Genomic DNA, 17,522 nt, shown 5'->3' with positions numbered 1-17,522 from the left:
CTTCTAAGAATTCCTTCAGAGATTTTCCCTAAGATTCTTCCTGAAGTTCCTCCGGAGATTCCTCCATGTATTTTTATCCAAGAAATTTTATCCAAAGATTCCCTCATACATTTCTCAAGGGATTCCTCCAGGAGCTCTTATTGGCCTTCCTGAAAGAGTTCCTGCTGGATTCCTCAAACCAATGTTTTTTTTCCAATAACTCCTCCAAGGACTCATCCAGAAATTTTTACTGTAATACCTCTCGGAAATCATCTAGGGTTTCTTCTTATAATTTCACCTGAGATGATTCAAGGCAATCTTTCTACGATTCATTCAGAAGTTGCTTTGGTATTTCCTCGAGAAATTACTACACAGACTTTATCCTGGGTATCTCAAAAAAATTCCCATGGAATTCCTCCTGGAGCTCCAGCTGGGATTCCGCAAGCGATTCCCATTATGATTATTTCAGGTATGCCTGCTAGGACTTCTCCAGAAAGTTTTACTGGGATACCTGCAGGGAAACCTCTATAGATTTCTCTTGACATTCTTGCTGGGATACTTTCAGGAATGCCTTATTGAGATTTTTATAAAGCTAGTAAGAATTACTAGAGAATTCTCTTGTGAAATCCCATAAGGAATGCTTGAAAGAGTCCCAATAAAATGTCTTTGAATATATACCAAGAGGAATGCCTAGACAAATCCCTGGAATAATCCTTAGAAGTATTCTGGAAAAATCCATGAAACAGTCCCTGAAGGAATGGCAGGCAATCAATTCTTGGAGGTAGGCCGAAACGAGCTCTTGGAGGAATCCCATGAGGAATTTCTCGAGAAATCCCAGGCCAAAATCTCTGAAGGAATTCCTGGAGGAATCGCCGGAGAAACTTCTGGAAGAATCACAAGAAGATTGTGTTGAATAACCTCACCAAGAATTCCTGAAAAAAAAAACAATATAAATCTCGAGAGAAATCCCTAGAAGAATTGCGGGAGGTATCATAGTTGGAATTTCTAGAATAATCCTAGGAGCGATTGCTGGAGGAATCGCTGCAAAAATGTCTGGTGAAACTTCAGGGATGCCTGGAAAATCCCAAGAGAAGCATATTGAAGAAATATCGGGAGGAATCCATAAAGGAATACCTAGAGAATTTACTGGAAGAATCGATAGAGGTATTCCTTGAAAAACCCATGCTGAAGTCCTTGAAGAAATACCAGGAGGAAGTATTTTGGATAACACAAAAACAGCTCAGAATGATGTATCTTGAAAAAACCACGAAATTCGAGGTGTCGCATGATACTGTTTCGTTCACACTCGAAAAATGGAACCCGGAACCGCTAGAATCATTTCCCGGTAATCAGTTTGTCGGTTCCAAAATGGCCAGAAGTATTCCATACGACGCAAAACTAGCACATAATGGTGTTTTTTGAAAACCGCGATGTTCGAAATTCCAAATGATAGTATTGCACCATTTCCAAAACTATGCCCCGGAAATGGATTACGTAAAATTGGTAAACCGATTCCAAAATGTCCAAATGTATGCTTAATGACCAATCATCGTAATAATATGCTATAACTTTCAAAATCATGAAGTTTGATATGTCGCATGATGGTGTTTATTCATCTTAGAAAATTTGACCCCGGGACCACCGGAACCAATTCCCGTGAAATCCGCCTTTCGGTTCCAAATTGGCCAAAAGTATTTCGGATAATACAAAAACAGTTCAGAATGATGTATCTTGAAAAATCACGAAGTTTGAGGTGTCGCATGATGGTATTTAATCATATTCAAAAATTGACCCCGGAACCTCCGGAACCAATTCCCGTGAAATCCGCCTATCAGTTCCAAAATGGCCGAAAGTATTTTGGATAACACAAAAACAGTTCAGAATGATGTATCTTGAAAAATCACGAAGTTTGAGGTGTCGCATGATGATATTGAATCATATTCAAAAATTGACCCCGGAACCGGTTCCCCGGAACATCCGTAAAACTGGTTCCAAGGCACTCAGTGACCGGTATGGATTTCCAGACATATGTTTCTATCATTCTAGTTCATTTAGGTCTAAAAACTAAACTGTTCTCATAACGAAAATTCACTTTATCCAATATGGTCAATTTCAATGACCCATTTTGATTCCGGAATAACTCCGGAACCAGGTGGCCATTCCAAAAATCCCTGGAAAATCCCTAAACTAGAAGGATATCCGCTTCTTGTGTCAAAATTTGGTTGAAAAATATTCAACCAAGTTATAGCGAAAAGAGTGTTTTTTCGCACTCTCGTTAGGGGGGGTTGGTAACGGAAGGGTTAAGACCGTCAACGAGATGATCATATGCAAAAGGAGTTGCATGGGATGCTCCCCTATTAACTCGAGCTCCAGTACATTGATAAAGCGGCGTCGGATGCGTGGCTGTGCGGGATGACATTTTCTCGGAAGCAGAAAGTTTCATGATAGCCATCCCGGACCGGATAAGTGGTTCGTTGCGGTCGTTGCATGCTGTTCTGTGTTAGCTGGATCAGCTTATTTACCTTGATCGTCAAAACGAAGATACCCACCCACAGCTTGCTAAAAGCATATTATATATAATAACTTTACATATTTATATAATATAACTTTATATATATATATAATATAGCAAAAATGTCGATAGAAAACTTAATTGCACTTCAATTCATTCACACCACAACAAAACAAATATGGCTGATCAAAAGTTGAGCTCGGCGAGACGGTGAACCGAGTTTTCTCGGTAGCTACCAACCGAACTCGTATATTTTGGGCTCAACTGTCTTGTTCGGTAGTTATGACACATAAAACTGTCAAATAAACGTCATAACCAACGAACAGTCGGTTTCAACCGACAGAATATTGCTAATGAACCGAACTGCTCGGTATTTGATCTGCAACCGATGAAATTCGTTTAAAAATTAAACCGAGTTCGGCAATAAAAACTAAGTGTATATATATTTTAAGTTGCTGTTGCGGAATATAAGAGAATCTACTAAAATATACTGGTGAGTACTTCAATGATTTGTATAATGTTATGCATGTGGTAAATAACATGAGTTCAATTACTTGTTTTCAGGTTTTTATCCAGCCCATGCCTGCAGTAGCCTCCAGTAGATGACGAATTCCTTAAGATAATTTTTCTGTTTAATTTGGCGTTCCACAGCATTTTCAATTACTATAGATGAATATGAACAATAAAGTATGCGCATCGACAATCATTACAATCGAAGTCCTTAATTCTCAATCATGTTTTCGAACACATCCGGGTATCTTGCAATCCGAAATTCATTTCCATCTTTAATTGAATTTGATCAAACCGATGTTCGGTTGTCCCCGACATTTTTTCTAGTTTCAACCGATTACTTCGGTTAGTTTGACATTTAGGGTGAAATAATATTTTAACCGAACACTCGGTTAGTCTACATTGAACCGAGCAGCCAACCGAGCGTTCAGCAGATAAAAACTCGGTAGAAATTGAACCGAGTTCGGTACAATTTTCTAAGTGTGTAGGGGAGGAGTTGAAGCAGATTTTCCACTTTGGTTTGCGTTGATGGATTGAGTTCAATTTTTGACATGGAACTACTAATATGCTGAATTTAACGTATACGAAGTACAAAAAGTTTTCGTTCACAGGCTTGGGCGTGGCATGGCGTTCAAAATGTGCAAAAGTGATCGGACAGCGGTACGGGCGGTACCCCTTTAATTTACACGCGTGCCGCTGTCCGATCACTTTTGCACATTTTGAACGCCATGCCACGCCCAAGCCTGTGAACGAAAACATTTTGTAATACGTATACGTAAAATTCAGCATATTAGTACAGTAGACGTTCGATAACTGCAACATGTTTACGTTTCACTTAGCGAACGAAAATCCGATAACTGCAACGCCTGACAATGTCAACAAACCATCAACTGACGTAAAATGAACGTGAACTTCATCCGACTGTTCATTTGGGCTAACATGGCGCACCATTTTGACGGATGGCGGTGCGATAACTGCAAAATTGTTGCACTTACCGGACTTGCAGTTAAAAAGCATTGCAGTTAAACCGTTTGCACCGACCGAACGTCTACTGTAGTTCCTTGTCAAAAATTGAGCTCAACCTATCAAAGCAAACCAAATTTACAGCATCCCAAATATAGGAATTTGATATGCAGTCATAAAATAACGAGTGGATGATTTTCTTCGGTGTTCCGATACATGTGCTCGTTGTTAGGGGCATCGAGAAGAAATGGTCATAGTAGTTGAGACCTCTCTAAGGGAGAATTTCGAGTGACGTTGTGCAAGAAGGTCACCAGTTTGTAGGCGCAAGTTAAGGTCCCATTAGACGTGACAAATATTTGGCGGAGCGGACCTGGAGTGATGGTTAGAACACTTGACTATCACGCCGAGGACCTGGGATCGAATCCCACTCCCGACAAACTCACAAAATGTGGGTTCTTCCTTCGGAAGGGAAGTAAAGCGTGGGTCCCGAGATGAACTAGCCTAGGGCTAAAAATCTCGTTAATACTGATAAAAAAAAATTGGCCAAACAAGCCCAACAAATGACCAACACAACGTAAATCATGGCAACCTCGGATGAATGTCGGACTACAATGGCAAATGTTTGTCATTATGACAAACAGTCTAATGGCCCCTTTAGCATCAGAGAAGTGTTTGTTGATGCTGTAAACCGCCCGATTGGGTTTCCTCCTTTTTAGATCCGGACTCGACCCTATGCATAGGTGTAAACACCAAACTTGGCCATTTTGTAAGAAAATCGGCGTTTGTCCGATCAATTATGCAGATTATGCACCACAGTGTAGGTGGAATTAAAACAACTATTGACCTCGATTTTCTTTTTACATTTTACATAAATTCATTTTTTTCCACTAGGAGTTCAAAAATCGACCCTTTTCCTACTTATGTATTAATCTTGATGTTCATAAACTTTCAATAATTGTTCTTGTACACCACATATAAAAGTTGTATAATTGGCTTCTTTGACGGGTGTTGAGATAATCCCATATTCTGAATCTGCATGCCAAACTGAGCCGAAATCAAAATTTTCATGAATTTTGGTGCCTGGGAACCTATTTAAAAATCACTTTGAAGTTTGTATGGGAGCGATTTGTCGAATCACCCCTCGTCGCATTTTGTACTGGGCGGAGCCAAGCAGTTGCCCAGCTGTCAAAAGGTGATTTTGAAAAATCTCTTTGAAATTGTTTTAAGGTACCAAAATAAAGTTCGATAAATCTGAAAAAAAAATCAAAGCGACTCAGAAAAAGGTGCTCTTTCGTTTAAACATAAAAAAGTCATTAGGGGGATTCACTAAACAGATTAAATTGCTGCGTAAGCCATGATTTTCTGTTTATTTGAAATGTTTCATGATTTTGCGAATGAATTAATCAAAGATTGCCTTGGTGATCGCGATGTTTAATCAGTTTAATCAGTTTACACTGTTTAGTGAATCCCCTTATTGATTTTTTCTTAATTTAAAAACCCAATTTGTATTGTAGAAACAACTCTACTTGTCCTCTTAGCTAAATTACTTAATGCTTAGTACAGTGCAGATCTAAAAAGTTATGGAACGGAAATAAATAGTTCAATTATCACTCCACTTACACGGTTATTCATGATTAGTTATAAGCCTCAAAGACTCTGTATGGAAATGTTAAGTTCCAATTAGAAATGACAATACAATTTGGGTAGGATTCCAAACAAACCAAACATCACAAACTAGAACGCAATTTTCTAGAAATACGTATTATAGCAACTGGGTAATAGATACAAAGTGAAACATATTGAATGTTAATTGCTACAGTTGAGACCCATATAGCCGAAATGGTGGGCCCACGAATATGCAGCAAGACTAAGCTCAAGCTGATGGGTTCGTTTCACCGATCTGATATTCGCAACAGGAATTCCCTTGACTTCCTTGGACAGAGAGTACCTTTGTGCCTGTCACACGATGTAAGAATGCAGAATCGTCATAGTCAAAGAAAGCTCTTAGTCTGTGTATGTGCTCATAGAACACAAAAGATGAGAAGCAGACTCTGACCTAATTGGTATGTAACGTCAGAAAGAAGATGAAGTAGCAGATAATTCAGCACAAACACCGTGTAAAACACCAAATGTAAAATTTTACATGCCTATTATCATTACAGTAAACAACCTCTTTGTTGATCGTTGATTGTCTCGCTAATTATAGGAGGAATGTAACTTGTAAGTATATTTACCCCTTCCAGTAAATTTATTGCTCTCTAAGGGCAAAGTTTTATGTTAAGGTAACAGGTGAATCAAATATGCTACCCCTTTGTTTACCGGGTTCTGTTGAGGCCACGGAGCCTACAAGGAAAACCCACCCTCACGTTCTGCGTTTCTTATCTAATCGATTATAAGCTAGATACCAATCGCAGTTGGCCACATAAGTGAATAAAAATCTCCCGAGTCGCATTAGTTTGAATGTTACAATTCAACATCGAAGACACCGAGTCGGAGTGACAATCATCAGCCTACTAAGAATGCGTTCCGTTTCCGTGCTTGCTGTGATCCTGGCGGTGACCCTTGTGGGCCTGCTGACCGTCGAAACCCAAGCCGACATCTACTCGGAGATGGCGTCCTGCGCGTGCCCGTTGAGCTACCAACCCGTGTGCGGCAGTGACAACGTTACCTACTCGAACGACTGCGTCCTGAACTGTGCCATGGCTACCCCGACCGGTTCCAGAATAGCGCTGAAGAAACTCCGCGACGGATCCTGCGAAAATACCGAACTGTGAACAATAAATAAACATGTGATCTAACTGCAAATTGTTTCGTTATTTGTTCATTTGTTTCCTGCACTTGAAAAGTTGATGCATTTTTCTGGATTCGTAGCAAAACAAGTATTGTGCATACTAATTCGATCGATTTCTAGTTTATCTCTCGCCACCATCCGGCACATGCTCGAGAACACTTGAAGCACACTCGTTGTCGATTGGCCTTTTTCTACGTCGGTGAGCGTTATCATTCAACTCGATAACGGGGCGATTTGTAGATAATGTGTCTAGGTTTGTTGAATTCGTATAAAAATATTGCTGATTAAAGTTAATGACTCAGTCATCGTAAAAGCTGCGACACGTTGAGAACGAAATCGGAAATGCGCCATATTGGAGGAATCGTAGTGGGAGTGCTGGCTGCACTATCCCTGGTTTTGCTGGCGGTGGAAGCCCGAAGCGATTCCCAGGGACGAGTTTGCGCGTGTCCTCGGATATTCATGCCCGTCTGTGGAAGCGACTTCAACACGTACAACAACGACTGTCTGCTGCGCTGTGCGGCCGACTCGGATTTGGGCAGAGCTAACCACTTGAGGAAAATTGCGGACCAGCCCTGTGACAACCTGGCGGATAATGTGGAGGAGTTTATCCCTGAGGAGTATTAGGTGAACGATGGTTAAAATCTGGAAGATTTACTGGAACATTGGATTAACATAACACGATTGTAAAACAATTTGAAATGTGATATTTTACGAATAAAGTAAATTTTGTTTTATTATTTTTTTCTAGCTGAATGATTCATGATACCTATAATGATCTCAAGTGTGAACCATGTGTCAAATTTTACCAAATGAGAACGAATTGAATAAACAGTTAAATAATGGAATAAATGCAATAAAATGCTTCAAATATAACAATCGTAAATAACGATATCTTCTTATACTAATTACGATGTTTTTTTATTTGGTTGGGTGGTATATTCATTTTAGGCCAATTTTAATTGCGCACTACGAGAGCAAACACATGTGAGAATGGAACATCGATAGCGTTTCATCAATTTTCCAAATGGTGTTTAGGGTCTAGATCAGATAAACACGGTGTATTATATTGATTTAAGCTCAAATAGTCTTATCTTGAATGGGTTAACCGACAATCCTGGAAAAAGCAGTGTATCATCGCAGACAAGCAAACAAATATATATTTTTTTCACTACGTTTATGGCAAAATTTGAATTTGATCACATCCAATCAGCTCAAGAATTGCTGTTTATTTTTATTAAAAAGTTTCCCTTAAACTGACCAAATCCGGAGCTAAAACAATTAAAATATGCGTCATGACTCATGCGGCTTAGTTTTGCTTAGCTCATTGTAAATTTCAAAACTCTTTGAGCTAATTCATGGGACTCACTATTAGTCCATAAGCTTAGGATTAAATAGGCATACAGATTAAACGCACTATAGTAAGTACAACAATGGTGACTGGTGAGTCACCTTAATTGCTACCGTGCACCCCCGTTGGTTTACCCGCATTTAATCTGAACACGTTCAAACTGAAAATGGTTTATTTGTCATTATTTTCATGGAACGGGGTGAAACGGATCGCAAAATTTATAAGAAGCTTAAATAGCAGAACTTTTTTTTTTCGATGCTCGTAGGGTTATAAGAATTTCAAGGTAGTACAGTAGACGTTTAATAACTGCAACATGTTTACGTTTCATTTAGCGAACAAAATTCGATAATTGGGTTGTTTAGTGAATACAGTCCCGATTCGCTGGTTGGGTCACGACTGCGCCCCGATTAGCGAATCGTGTTCGTTCGTTGGGGCAACTGACATCTGATCAAAATGCTCTAGACACACGCAAGTGACGAGAAATACGTCACGTGACACTCACATACTTGTGCAAACGTTCTGTATACAGGAGCTGTGATGCGACGGCGGTCAGACGTCAAACTCGTTTTGACATTTATTTTGACATTGACAGTGCTTTTTAGTTGGGTTTTGTCCCAACCAGTGAACATTCAACCATCGAGACAGCCCATCTAACGAGCTCTCAACGAACGAATTGTCACAGTAAAATGTAGCTATTTTCTATAGCCTAATCGAAAGAGCTCATTTTTCTGAGTATAATAGGGGTACTCACTAAACAGATTAAATTGCTGCGTAAGCCATGATTTTCTGCTTATTTGAAACTAGCTGACCCGACGTGGCTAGCCACGTTTGCTTAAAGAGTTTTCACAATTCATAGAATTGACATAATAGCTTAGAAACGTCTGCTTTAAGTTTTTTGCTAATCTACAACTCTGTTCAGAATATACATTCCAGAAATTTCTCCCAATTCTAAACAGAAAACTTTAAAATATGCTATTATTCGTGGAAAACACTGAACGTGATTCCTACAAAGAATGTTCGAGAATGTTCATAAACCTTCGAATTCATCTTCTGTTTCTCACTGGAATTTACCTAAGATCTAATTTCTGCTCCCAGGAAAGTTTCAACAATTGTTTTTAATTTGAAACAGTTAACGAACATTTTATTTACACGCCTTTTATTTCGTTCGAAATTTGTCCTAGAATATCTTCTTTTCTTTGTTCCGGAAACATTCTTTCATTTATAAAAAGAAAACATATTATTTCCTTCGAAGAGTGTTCTAGAATGTGCTAGAAATTTATTTGTCATATTCTGCATTTTCCTCATTGCCCAGGAAGGTTCAAGTTTTTTTTTTTCATAATTGAAATAGACGAAACAGAAAAATCTCGAACACTCGTGGAAAGTTTTTGTAATCGAACTCCCATCCTGTTCTTTCTTTACTATTTCTTCTCCTTATTCTCCTTTCCCTAAATCATACAATGCCCTTCCCACCATTACACGTTACGTGAAATATTTCAGTGAAATTTAGCTAACCGAGACGGGAGGACATACAGACAACTCCGGGATTTATTTCATACATTCCATCCATTAAGGAGATTTTTGAAACTTCTGGAATAGCATCTTCCAGAAGTTTCCTCAGAAGCCATTGTATCAATAAATATGCGAAACATTTCACTCAGCATTGAGCTCATTCGAAGCGCCAGAAGGTATACAATCATGTATCCACCTTTTGATTGTAAATGACTATTGTAGGGGTCTTGTCCATTGAATGGAAGAATATTCTAGAAATTAGCAGACCCAACGTGGCTAACCACGTTCCTAAAAAATGTAATTTTCTTTATTCAATGAAGAAAATCCCAGATTCTCCTGGAAAGAAAATTTCTAGAAGCTTCCTTGAAGGCTTATGTATTAATGCATATGTGAAATATTTCACTCAGCATAGTGCATCCACAGACAAACAGACGTAACACTTGTGATATTTCCATCGACCACGCTTTTAACGATCATTTTAAATTTTCATAGTTGTGGCTTTCACAACCAGAGGCGCGCACATCGTTTTCCTATGCGTTTGACGTTTCACACTAGCGCCTTCTGTTGACAATATTGCACAACACAGTGATTCGTGCAACTTTTCCACCAGATGATGGTAGTGTGAACTGGGCGATGGATTTCCATGAAAATCGTTCAAGGTGTTACGTCTGTTTGTCTGTGGTGCATCTCTTTGGAAAGCGCCGGAAGGTATGCTATTATGTATCCAACATTGAGTAATATATGACTGTTGTAGGGTTCTAGCTCATGTAATAATGGAACTTCTAGATCTTTCTACTGGATTGATGCATCAATGAAACGATACAACAATATAGCGATACTACAATGCATCGATGCAACAATACAATACACCAATGCAAGAATGCAGCGATGCACATATGCAACGATGGACCAATTCAGCGAAGCACCAATGCAACGTGCACCAATGCAATGATGCACTAATGCAGTGATGCACTTAAGGCCGGAAGGGACGGTGGTTGAATCGTCCGCCATTGCTTTGTTGCTAGTAAGAAGCAAATCTCAACTTCTACTTCATATTATTGGCTAGAAATTTGATCGTTCATTTGCTCACTTGCGGTGCACAATCGACTAAATTTTCAACTACGTCAGTGCAGTGGAAATTGATATTTGCATCTTCAAAATTGCGAGGCAAATTGTTAGAAAGAGAGGGAAGATAGGAAAAAATACACGTCGTCCCGTGCGGCCTTAAACAACGATGCACTAATGTAACGATGTACCAATGCAACGATGCACTTATGCAACGTGCACCAATGCAATGATGCGCCAACGAAACGATGCACAAATTCAACAATGCACCAATGCAACGCTGCACCAATGCAACGATGGACCAATTCAGCGATGCACTAACGCAACGATGCATCTATGCAACGTGCCCCAATGCAATGATGCAACGATGCATCAATCCAATGATGCACTAATGCAAAGATACAGCAATTCAGCGATGCAGCAATGCAACAATGCAATAACGCAACAAAATGATGCAATGATGCACCATTTCAACACAGGTACGATGCTACAGTGCAATGGTTATTGAAGCTTTTATTCTGTGAAACATTTCAATGAAACATTTCAGAGCGTGACGGAAAGACAGACAACTCTGGGCTTTTATATATTTGATGTTTCATGATTTTGCGAATGAAATAATCAAAGATTGCCTTGGTGATCGCAACGTTTAATCAGTTTAATCAGTTTACGCTGTTAAGTGAATCCCCCTAATGTGATTTTATTGGATTCCAATACATTTGTTTGTAGGTTAAATTAACAAAACAGTTTTAATTTTCGTGGATAGAATGACAGTTCAATCGATAAAATGACAGATCGACCCGAATAAAAAAATTTCCCTATACAAACTTTAAATACATTTTAAAAATAGTTCCCAGACTCCAAAAATTATGAAATTTTGGATTTCGACTAACTTTTGGACGGAGAATCTGATTATGAAATAATTTGTATACCCTTAAAGAACCCAATTGCAACGTCAGACAGGCGTACCTTTTAATTCCGCCCTAATTACTTATCCTTTGACAGATACGCGTATTTCAACTACCACTTGTAATCTTCCTCCAGTTCTTCAGTGGATAACTGACACTGATCCAGGTTACAAGTGGTAGTCGAAATACGCGTCAAAAGATAAGCAATTAGGGCGGAATTAAAAGGTACGAAACTGATTACACTCATTCGAAGAGGGTATTCTGCTTAGAGGGTTCAAAAAGTCGGTACAAGATGGCGCACCATTTTGACGGATGGCGGTGCTATAACTGCAAATTTGTTGCACTTACCGGACTTGCAGTTAAAAAGCATTGCAATGAAACCGCTTGCACCAATCGAACGTCTACTGTATGAAGGTTCCCCATTGCTTTGCATGATGTAAAGGTCAAACTAACGGGGATAAACGGTGTTTTTTTGCTAATCTGCTTTTGTTGTTCGTTTTCATGTCAAGTGGTCGATGCCGCTTTATTAGGTGTCATTCAGCCAACATATGTATATACCCTTTACACTTTGAAAAGTGCACAAAAATATGGATAACGTTTTTTAGGAATATGATAGAATTGTCACAATTTCCCGAAGTACTCTACTTGTAACGACCCATCGGAATCATTGAAGAAAGAATATGTATTCGAGAAGAATCATTGGATTGATTTTGGAGGTGTCTCTGATGACATTCTTGAAGGATTACTACAGTACTATGAAGTAGTACTAGAAGTACTAGGAGTACTTTGAGGATTTATGTACATAAAAAATTCCTGAAGAAATTTTGAAAACAAAGGGATTCTTGTAAAAAAAAGTAACTACCGTCTACCCTCATTGGTTTGAACGACACGTCATGCAAACCAACGGGGTTGGTTTTAAACTTGAATTTCTAGTAACCCTATGGGCATCGAAAAACATACTGATGGTCAAGGATGGGAACACTCACTTGGAAAGAGTTACACTCACTTGCAGTTTTCTCAACTCAGAAGTGTGCAATCAAGAAACGATGTATGGACGACTTTTAGCTTGTAATTTCGTCTAAAACTTTGCCGAATAGAGTAGGGGTCGCACTCGCATACCGAAGTCGTGAGGGAGCTGCGAAGGCAACTCTCCACGGGGTGAATGTAAATTACACTCACCTCGTGGAGATTCGCTTTCACAGCTCTGTCACGACCTTGGGATTCGTGTGCGACCCCTACTCTATTCGGCAAAGTATTATACGAAATCACAAGGCAAATGTCGCCCATACATCGTTTATTGATTGCACGCTTCTGAGCTGAGAAAATAGCAAGTGAATGTAACTCGTTGCAAGTGAGTGTTCCCATCCCTGCTGATGGTAACCTTTATTATCTGTTTTGTTTTGATTCTGCGTTCCGTGTCACTCCGTTCCATGAGGAAAATGACGTTTGAACCATTTTTAGTTTGAACGATGTGCAGATTAAAGGGGTCAAATTAAAAAGTGTTCAGATTAGATGAGGTCAAACCAACGGGGGTAGACGGTATACCTAGATTATTACTCAAATAAAGCCCAAAGCAGAAGCCCAAATGAATTCCTCTCAAATTCTTTGGAGCAAATAAATAATCTACAAAATAATTCCTATATATTTCCTTGACACAATTTCTGCAGGAAACTTCGGAGGAATTTATGTAGGACCCCCTGAGAAAATTTCTGCAAGAATCCTTTGGGAATGAATGTGTAGTTAGAAAAATCCATGAAGAAAAATATTAAATCTTCATAGGTTTTTCTTGAAGGATTCTTGAAGGAATTGTGAAAGAGGACATGAAAAAATCGCCTAAGGAATCTTCGGATGATTTCCTACAGCAATTATTGGAGGAAATTCTGAAGAAATCCCTGCAGGTAGAACTAAAAAAAGGCTTGAACGAATTCGTAAGAAATTCTCAAAAGGACCCGTTTGAGGCATTGCAAATGGAATTCTTGAATAAATTTCTACATAAAATTTTAAAGGAATTTCTAAAGAATACCTCTGGAAAACTGCTGAAGTGATTATGTAGAGTAGCCACAAAGGAATCATTTGTAAAAAATAAAGAATACATATTACTGAAAAAAAAATCTTAAGAAATGCATGGAGTTCCCGAAATAATCACTGTAGCAACTTTCGAAAGAAATCTTCTTGGAGATCCTCACTTGGAGCAAATGGTTGATGAAATCGTAAGTACTTTGAGGATTTATGTACATAAAGAGTTTCTGAAGAAATTTTGAAACTAAAAAGTTTCGTGAGGGAAAACCGAACGAAACGGGTGTTATCGCTAAAGAAATATTCAAAGACATCCTGAAGAAAAATTCCTGACGGAAACCTTTAAAGAATACCTTAAGGATTCATTGAAAAAATCTGAGTAACATTTCTTGGAGGAATTTCTGTGAGAATTATTGAAGGAAATTTAACTTTTTTATAAGAATTTCTGAAGTATTTCAACGGAAATTTCATTTGAATCTTTTTCAATAATTACTTTGGAAATCCGTGCGGCAATTCGTTAAGGAATATCTTTAAAAATATTTGGAAATCCCTCTAGTAATACTCATTTTTATATTATTTTAAGAAAATTTCTTTGGTAATTCTTTAGCGCATTTTCTGCGGCAATTCTTTTAACAAATTTGTAGGCAATGCCTTTTCCTATCCGATTTTTTTTAGGTTATTATTTTGAAAACTAGCTGACCCGACGTGGCTAGCCACGTTTTCACAAACCCGAGAATTATGACGATGGCTTAAAAATGTTGGTATGTATTTTTCGCTTATCTACAACTTTATTCAGTAACCATATTTATTCCTCTTAAGTGTTCTAGAATTTCCTTCTTCTTAATCTCTTTGCAATGTAAGGCTCCAAAAACTTCTCCGAATTCTAAACAGAAAGTTTTTAAATATGCTATTATTTGTGAAAAATACTCGAACATGTATGTTATTGGTTTGATTTCTACGAAGAATGTTCGAGAATGTTCATGAATCTTCGATTTCATCTCCTGATTCTCACAGGAATGTTCCTATTTTTTTAAATCAGAAACACAAAGCTTCTAAATACCTATTCCATTATTTATCGAAAATTCACGAACATTTTTAATATTTCCTGCATCAGAGAATGTTCTAGAATATTCCAAAAACATGCGTATCTTTATCTTCTTCTCGTTCCTCTTCTCCAACTTCTTCGCCCACGAAAGTTTCAGAAATTTCCTTTAATACGAAACAAAAAGTTTACGAATATTTAATTCATTATGGAAAGTTTTGAAATACGCCTGTCATTCCTTCGAAATATGACCTAGAATATAGAGTGTAGAATTGGCATTTAAGTTAAAATACACATAAATAAAAACTAAAAAAAATCCTAGAATATATTCTTTTTCTTGTTTTAGTTCCGGAAAATTTCTTCCAATAATGAAAAAAAGCATATTGATTCCTTCAAATAATATTCTAGGATGTTTCAGAAACTTATTTTTCTTCTTGGTGTAGTTTTTTTTTTGTATTCCAAGCCGAGAATTTTTCATTATGTTTGGAACATTTGTATAAATAGTATTTTCATGCCTCCGGGTCATACGCAATGTTCTAGAATATTGTTCTTCTCTTCCCCTTTGCCCAGGAAGGTTAGAAAAATGTCTTCATATTTTAAACAGAAACCTCTCGAATTACATTGACGTTCTGGTTTGCTAAGCGTGACGGGAAGACAGATAGACAACACCTTGCCGTTTTTGATCTCCTTAATTTAGATTTAGAAAATGTTCATCCCTCAAAAAAAATTTTTGAGCATTCTGAAATAACAATTTCCAGAAGTTTCCTCAGAAGCCATTGTAAATATGCGAAACATTTCATTCCGCAATGGGCTCATCAGAATCGCCAGAAAGTATACTATCATGTATTCAGAAATGAAAAACGCCAGAAAGTATACTTCCAAAAACACACCTTATACTGTTACAGGGTTCTAATCTCTGGAATGGTAGGAAACTTCTAGAAGCTTCTCAGGAACTGCGAATATTTCATTTCATTTCAGTCACCGTGAGTTAATGTTCGGAGCACATACAGCCGAGCAGTAAACTCGCGGGTATTTAGCCAAATTATGCTGAGGGTAAAAGAACTTTCAGAGACTTCCGGCAAGTTCTCGAAAATTGAAGTAGTTTAATAATTCAGAACGTTCTTCTTTTTTTTCTGAAATTTTCAGTAATTTCCTCAAAATTAGCATGCTGAGAATCATGCTTTGTTCCAATTGGGACGTTATGCCAAAAAGAAGATGTTTCATAATATTGCATCTTTTCTTTCTGGAGCGTCCAGAAACTTCTAGAAGGTCTCGAATGTTTAAGAAATTCAATACTCCGAAAAATTCCAGAACTTTCTTCTTTTTTTCTTCTGGAGCTTTCAGTGACTCCCAGAAAGTTCTTGGAATTTTCAGAATATTGATGTTCCAGATCATTCAGATGGCGGCTTTTCGGGCCCGTATGAAGTTGATCACCAATATCAACTTCTTTTCCCGATCAGCCTAGATAGCTGTGTAGTGTCGGTAGCGGTTAGTTCAACTGGCTAAGAATAGCACTACGGACCGCCTGTTCCAGTGGTAGGAATCCACTAATCAGGTGACCCCTAATTCATGGTGTTATGCGGCTTTATGCTTACCGTGCCTAGGAATGAATGGCTAGGGGGGTCTAATAAAAACCTAACCGCAAACGGAGCCTGTGGAGTACCAGGGCACCCTCCACAGTATTTGCCCTTACTGTGCTAACCGGAGCAATAGCGCGGTGGACCTTGTGTTTCTCCGAGACAATCAGCTGCCCTTCTTCAATCTCATACTTGAGGCTGAATAAGGGCGGGATTATGAAGATGTTATTAATTAGTTTAGATTTTCACCTATATGGTTTCGCATTATGCGTTTTACACAGTGTATTCTGTGCATCCTCGCCTTTGGCGCACTCAATTCGATACCGATCTGGCTTTATTGTTGCTGTTCTTTTTTGTGCTGTGATTGTTAAGAGTTTAATCTTGCCTAGTTTGGGTAGTGGCTACGGTTAGGATAGCTCAGATCAATCTTCAGCACAAAAGAACAGCAACGATCAATCTTTGTAGACTTATGCAAAATGGTACAGCCCAAGTGGCGTTAGTCCAAGAACCTTACTTTCGTAAGGGGAATTTCTATTTAGGAAACCTTGTGAATCCGGTGTTTGCTACTTTCAGCAAAAATGAAATGGCAAACTCACGTGTCATGCCTCGAGCATGTGTGCTTGTCAACAACGCAATCGTTGCTACACTCATCTCTGAACTAACTACCAGAGATGTATGTGCTATCATAATAGATGTATCTGTTGGAAACCTCAACAGGAAATACGTCTATTGTTCGGTTTATTTACCGCATGATGAACCATCCCCTACGGATGCTTTCAAGCAAGTCATTGCATACTGCACTTCAAAAGGCCTTCCGCTAATTGTTGGTAGTGATGCTAATGCTCACCATATAATCTGGGGCAGCTCAGACATCAATTTGAGAGGCTCCAGTTTGATGGAATACTTGAGTAGTACAGATCTTGGATTACTTAACATAGGCAACCGCCCAACCTTCATGGTATCTGGTAGAGAGGAAGTGTTAGACATAACGCTTTACTCTAGCAGAATTAGTCATGAGCTGACCAATTGGCATGTGTCAGATGAAGAATCTTTATCTGATCATCGTTACATCTTGTTTGAACATGTGAATTTTACTTCGCAAACTTTGCGTTTCAGGAATCCCCGGTCAACCAACTGGGATCTCTTTACCGATTTGGTTGCAGCCAAATTTCATGGATACTCACCATCAATTGACACTCCAAGTGATTTAGATGATGCCGTTGATACTACAACGGCCTTCATCATGGAAGCTTTTGAAGAAGCCTGCCCTCTGCGGTCTGTGAAGACCACAAGAGGAACCCCTTG

General features: G+C 38.5%; 1 protein-coding gene across 1 annotated transcript; it reads left to right on the top strand.

The window, feature by feature from the left end:
• The first annotated feature begins 6,432 nt into the window (after positions 1–6,432).
• LOC109411771 (serine protease inhibitor dipetalogastin-like) lies at positions 6,433–7,492 on the top strand. Its single transcript, XM_062848986.1, is given in 2 exon segments — positions 6,433–6,734; positions 7,046–7,492. Coding segments are annotated over 2 exon segments (585 nt in total). The 5' UTR covers positions 6,433–6,483; the 3' UTR covers positions 7,380–7,492.
• Positions 7,493–17,522: the final 10,030 nt, after the last annotated feature.

Source organism: Aedes albopictus, chromosome 2 (assembly GCF_035046485.1).
Source record: "Aedes albopictus strain Foshan chromosome 2, AalbF5, whole genome shotgun sequence".
Taxonomy (NCBI): domain Eukaryota; kingdom Metazoa; phylum Arthropoda; class Insecta; order Diptera; family Culicidae; genus Aedes; species Aedes albopictus.
Note: the sequence above shows the minus strand (reverse complement) of the source record. Positions and strands in the feature narration are given on the sequence as shown.